The sequence below is a fragment of the Teleopsis dalmanni genome, chromosome 2 (genome assembly GCF_002237135.1).
Source record: "Teleopsis dalmanni isolate 2A chromosome 2, ASM223713v2, whole genome shotgun sequence".
Lineage (NCBI taxonomy): Eukaryota > Metazoa > Arthropoda > Insecta > Diptera > Diopsidae > Teleopsis > Teleopsis dalmanni.
The window spans coordinates 111,040,661-111,046,781 of NC_051847.1; the positions used below are offsets into that span (position 1 = coordinate 111,040,661).

Genomic DNA, 6,121 nt, shown 5'->3' on the forward strand with positions numbered 1-6,121 from the left:
ATTTTGTAAACATACAAAAATATCTGCATAATTGTTGAGAACGAGATACATATGCATATATATAGATATATATAGATTTGTATTAAAAAAATTTTTACTAATTGACTTAGTTTTGGTTTTTTATTTTAATCAAAAAATTAAGATTTTTAAAAAATACTTATTAAGTAAAATAAACTAGAAATGGTTTTGTAATGTAAAACGTATGGACTTTTAATTTTTACTATAATTAAGATGAGTAAGAAAAAAACCAAATAAAAATTACTACATTAAAAGTTTATGCTATTAAGTATAAAAGTACGAATTTTATAAATAAATTTGATTGGATCTATTTTCTTGATTTTTTTGCAATGAAAAGCAAGTTAAAGTATATAAATGTGAGACGAACATGATTCAATATCTTAATCGAATATTTTTAATTTTAAGTCAAATTTTTATTATTATTTAAAATAATATAATTCAAAAAATAATGAGTTGCAACAACAAAATTTATTATATTTAATTTATTAAATTTTTTTTGGCTCGTCGTACATCTGTTATGAGAATTTAATTTTGTTATTTATATAAAAAATAGTGAATATATATAAAATACATATAATTTCTCGTTTTCATATATATATACTTTAAAAGTTAATAAAATAAAATTATCTAAAATTTATTTTATAATTTTCAACAATTTATTTTAAAAATTCTTTCATAAAACTAAAACAATATTAATAGAAATTGTAAACAAAATAAATGCCATATCTAACTGGTACGATATATAAGCTAATAGTCCATCAATTTTATTTATCCTCGGGCTCTTCAAAAGAAATAATTACAACGCCTTTAGCTATATTTTCGCCTTTTAATGCGCTGATAGATTTTATTATGGCATTTTTTGGTGCTTTCAAAACATGTTCCATTTTCATGGCTATATTGAAAATATAGGTGATTTTTAAATGTTATAAATAAATATGACAATCTATTTACCAGTGAGTACTGCTAAATTATCACCAATTTTCACATGGTCGCCTGGTTTGACCAAAATTTTTTCTAACACTCCTGGCATTGGTGCTATTAATGTTGAAGTGCCACCACTTAGCTGATCGATATGTGCATTGACAAACTTAGGTTGAACAACTTCCATTTGTAGTTTACCATTCTGTAGTTTTTTATTTAAACAAATTTGGAAAAAAACATAAATCAAAAAATTTTAACTTACTTCCAAAAAAACTGTCACTCCTGTTTCGTCAATATTAGCAGTAAATGTGGAGATATTATTGCTAATATCGGTGCGTAATTTTAATCGGTCGTCATCAAAAACTTGTTCCACTTTAACCGTCACCCAATCACCCTCACTAAATTTAATTTGAATGCAATCATTGTCATTTTTGACAGAAACTGAATAAACTGTAAAATAAAAATTAAGAAACCGCATTGATTTTCGGTTGATTATATGTATATACCCTTATCGTTTGCCTTTAAATGATATGTTCTTAGCAAATCATAATTAAAACGACTGTTCACCACCTGATTATAAGGATCACAATGCTTTACATTGCATTTAGATGCTAATAATTCATTATATAATAACGATAAAGCTACTTTAGAGACATCTTGATTTTTAATGTTTATTGATGGAAAAAGTGTGTCAAAGTGTTGATCAATAAACCCGGTATGCACATTTCCTTTTTGGAATTCTGGATGCAAAGCCAAATCAATTAAAAAATTGACATTCGTTTCCAATCCAGTGATCTGTAAATTCTATTTTTTAATTTTACGTTTCAAAAGGTTATAATACTTACGTTATATTCACTTAATCTTGCGATCAAATTATTGAGTGCCTTACTGCGACTTTCTCCCCATACAACTAACTTTGCTATCATTGGATCGTAATGTACTGAAACTTCATCTCCTTCTCGGACACCAGTTTCTACTCGCACATTTTTGGTTGGCTGTGGTGTAACTAAATAACGAAGGTGCCCAGCACAAGGCAAGAACCCTTCCCTTAATAAAAAATATAACAATATTTTTAATTTTCGTCAACTATAACGGTACCTTGGATTCTCCGCATAAATGCGTGCTTCAAAAGCATGGCCTTTTCTTTTAATTTCCTCTTGCGACAGTGGCAGATTTTCACCAGCTGCTACACGAATTTGCCATTCCACTAAATCTGTACCAGTAATCATTTCAGTTATGGGGTGTTCTACTTGCAACCTTGTATTCATTTCCATAAAATGAAATGAAAGATCTTCCTTATCCATTATAAACTCAACAGTACCAGCACCGATATAACCCACCGCTTTAGCTGCACGAACACCCGCTTCTCCAAGTTGACAACGAAGTTCTTCACTTAACCCGGGCTAAAAGTGAGGGATTATAGATTTTTTTTATTTCTATCAACTATTTATATTATACCGCTGGAGCTTCTTCAATAATTTTTTGATGTCTACGTTGTACTGAACAGTCACGTTCCCATAAATAGACAGCATCGCCGTATTGGTCAGCAAATATTTGGACTTCTACATGACGTGGGGAGCGGACATAGCGCTCCAATAGCACCGAATTGTCACCAAATGATTTTTGTGACTCAGTGCGTGCTGAGTTTAAGGCAGTCATAAAATCATCAGCTCGTTGAACTATGCGCATGCCTTTTCCACCACCGCCTCGCACAGCCTTAATCATGAGTGGAAATCCGATTTTTTCCGCCTCAGCTAGCAGACGCTCATCTGATTGATCCTCACCATGATATCCACTTATAACTGGCACACCTGCTGCCGCCATTATAATTTTACTTGTGCTCTTAATACCCATATCACGTATTGCTGCACTTGGTGGTCCTATAAATATAATATTTTCTTCTTGGCATAGTTCCGCAAATTCCACATTTTCAGAGAGAAACCCATAGCCTGGGTGAATGGCTTGACAACCAGATTTTTTAGCTATTTCTATTATCTTGCTACCACGTAAATACGATGAGGAGGATGCAGCTTGACCAACATTATAGGCTTCATCAGCCAATTGTGTGTGTAGTGAATTCGCATCAGAATCAGAATATATAGCTACTGTCCGAATAGCCAATTTTTTTGCAGTTTGTATGATGCGACAAGCTATTTCGCCTCGATTGGATATTAATATTTTATTAATTGGTTTGCATATTATTTTTTTTGAAATATTAGTGCTTGTGGCGTAGCACCTGTTAAAAATTTTGTTTACATAATAAGTAGTTTTACATATTGTAGTTATCAAACATTTACGTAAGATTTTTGAATAGGTAAAATTGAATAAATTACCTCACTAGCACGTTTTTTAAAAGTCCTGGGTACATAATGAACTGCTATCCGTAGGCAATTCTTCCCAACAGTAAAATAAAATTGAAGTATTTTGATATCCAATTCTAATCAGAATTAGACATTGCTGATATAGCATTCACAATTGACAGAAGATTCCAAAGGAACAGCTAACAAGAACGGAAACTCTATTGTGAACTAAAATTTATGTTTTTGAACAACAAAAGTTCAGTTCCAGCTGAAAATACTAATATAGGATTTATACTATGTTAACATTACGAACTTTAGTCAACGAACTTTCCTAAAGTTGATTAAGCGTATACATTATCGTTGCGGGTTTTTATTTTAACAATTGTTATATTTTTAAATATGTTGATGAGCAATCAGCTGGAAACGTTATAAATAAATATTAAAAAGCTTATTATTTCATAAAAAAAATTGAATAAACTGAACAAAGATGCATATTATTTATAGAATCTTGAAAAGTCTTTCGATTGGTATATAAACATTAGACCTAGTTCCCTAGTATTCATATACAAAAATACAAAAATGGTCAAGAAACTGTTTATTGATATATTGATATTTCAAATACAAAGAAAGAATATACTCCCAACTTAGAGGTTTACTTATGGGTTCATCTTTGTTGCCTATAGCGGCAGACATCATAATGGAGGAACTACTTAACACATGTGTTAAAATTTAAAAACAAAACCCAAATTGCTGATGAAATATGTGATTGATATTTTTGAAATATTTAAGACGTACGCAATACAAACAACTTTGGAAGAATTAAACAAGTTTCATAAAAACATAAAATTTATAATGAAAATAGAGAATAATGAAAAACTATTATATCTAGACGCTGTAGCCATTAGAATAGATGACAAAATAAAAATTGACTGATTTCAAAAACAAACATGCGATTTGAGCTATTTATTAATTGGACTAAATAAGCCAGCAGTAGGCATTTTCTTTTGAATGCATGTCGCAAAAGAACAAATAAAATAAGCACTACTTTCGATGGCAACTCTGAACAAAATGGAGATTTTGTTCGGCTTATATATGCAAAACACGTAATAAAATTTAAAGTTGAAATTTTGATAATGAATAACAATTCTTTGCAATTATTGCTGAAAATATTTTTTTTAAATGATTGTGAATAAAATATGCATATTCATGCCTTTTAACAGTACAACAATAAATGCAAAAAATAACGTATTTGTTACGAACAATTACGATACGAAATACAAAGAATAAATGAAAGCATTCGTTGACAGATAACTGGAAATTTGGTATGTCTTTCAAAAAATCGTTCACAATAGACGAATTTTTAGTGTTGACAACCATGTGATTTGAGCTGTTTATTAGTTAAGCAGTTTCAAAAAGATTGGACTAAATAAGCCAGCAGTGTTGTTGTTTCATATGTTATTTTTAAAATAAGCAGTTGTTCTTTTGTAATATGCTTACAAAAGAAAAGCCCAAGCGTTGATGTGTTATTATATATTGTTTTTACATAATCAGTTGTTTTCTTGTGATATGCTTACAAAAGAAAAGGACTGTTGCAACGAATATACAAAACAATATTGCACAATTTTTTAACAAAAAAAACAAAAAAAATGTGATCTATATTGGAACAACCAAAAACAAATTAATGTTATAATTATAATTTATGTTATAGATATAATTATGTTATAATTGTTATAATTATATTTATAGATCGTAATCCTGATGATGACTCTCATGGAAAGTCGTAATATAGAGTTTAATAAAAAATATTAAAGTTTTATTATTTAACAAGAAGGGATCTACAGTTCTATAAAACTATATAAAAAACCATTTTAAGAAACAGGTCGAAAATAAATTCAAGAAATTAGTATTTTTGTTGTAATTAGTTTTTATATTTATTATATATATTAATATATTGTTCTATATTGTTTTTGTGTTCGAATAAATTAATGTTTTCAATTAAAACACTTAAACATTTTTGTATTTCAATTGTTCGCAGCATTATTATACTTTTATTTTTTTTAGCTCAATACAACTTAAATGTAAATAAAACAAACCAACCTCTCAAAATAATTTAATATTATCAAACCAACCATGTTATTTTGTTGCTGTAAGTCGACCCATTACGAGTGAAAAGTTTCACCACGCCGAATGGAACGTTTCACCACCACGAATGGTCTTCAATTTTTTTTACTACGAAAGAACGATTTGGTACGCAAATTGGGTTTTGTTTTGGTTGTTTGATAGGAGAAATACGTACTGAAGAACGTAGTCAAATCAAACTAAGTTATAAAAAGTAGTGCATAAGTTCCTTTGAAAAAATAATTACATATATCAATTACAATTATTATTTTAGTTATTAATATTTGAAGATGGTGCGGAATAGCGTAATGGGATGTATGTTATTTAAGGGAATGTATGAATTTCCTAAAAATGACGAAAGAAGGTAAAAAAACAATCATTTATTAATTGTGGATTTAAAATATATGTTTTGTGTTTAATGTGATTTGTTTGTTTTTTATGTGTATAAATACAAATTAGTTAAGCAAAAATATGTGTGAGTATATAAATATATTTTAATAAAGTTTTCCTATGTGTAAAGCAAAAATATATGTGAGTATATAATTATATTTTAATAAAGTTTTCCTATGTGTTAATTTGTGTTTGTTACATATTTGAAATATAAGAAATAAAAAAAACAAAAATTGTATATTATTTTTTTGGAAGCAAAAAGAGTGGAGAATGTAAAGTACATTTCTATGTTCAAATATTTATATTCAAATGTATAAATAGTTTAAAAGCCTTTAATAATAATTAATTTTTTATTAATTTAATTCAACAATTTT

General features: G+C 28.4%; 1 protein-coding gene across 1 annotated transcript; it reads right to left on the bottom strand.

Annotated features, from left to right (window-relative positions):
- Window positions 1–683: 683 nt before the first annotated feature.
- LOC119678438 (methylcrotonoyl-CoA carboxylase subunit alpha, mitochondrial) lies at window positions 684–3,428 on the bottom strand. The gene is made up of 8 exons (XM_038090260.1): window positions 3,273–3,428; window positions 2,398–3,175; window positions 2,038–2,342; window positions 1,785–1,986; window positions 1,446–1,734; window positions 1,202–1,389; window positions 970–1,141; window positions 684–910 (listed from the first exon to the last, which is right to left on the bottom strand). The coding sequence occupies exons 1-8, from the start codon at window positions 3,305–3,307 to the stop codon at window positions 783–785; spliced, it is 2,097 nt and encodes a 698-aa protein (XP_037946188.1). The 5' UTR covers window positions 3,308–3,428; the 3' UTR covers window positions 684–782.
- Window positions 3,429–6,121: the final 2,693 nt, after the last annotated feature.

What these genes read in the sequence shown, in the direction of transcription:
- LOC119678438 (XM_038090260.1), bottom strand. Translation starts at nt 3,307, where the DNA reads ATGTACCCAGGACTTTTAAAAAACGTGCTAGTGAG. An exon ending in ATTTATGCGGAGAATCCAAG is followed by an intron (nt 1,987 to 2,037) that starts GTACCGTTATAG and finishes TTTTTTATTAAG; the next exon opens with GGAAGGGTTCTTGCCTTGTG. An exon ending in GAGTGACAGTTTTTTTGGAA is followed by an intron (nt 1,142 to 1,201) that starts GTAAGTTAAAAT and finishes AAAAAACTACAG; the next exon opens with AATGGTAAACTACAAATGGA.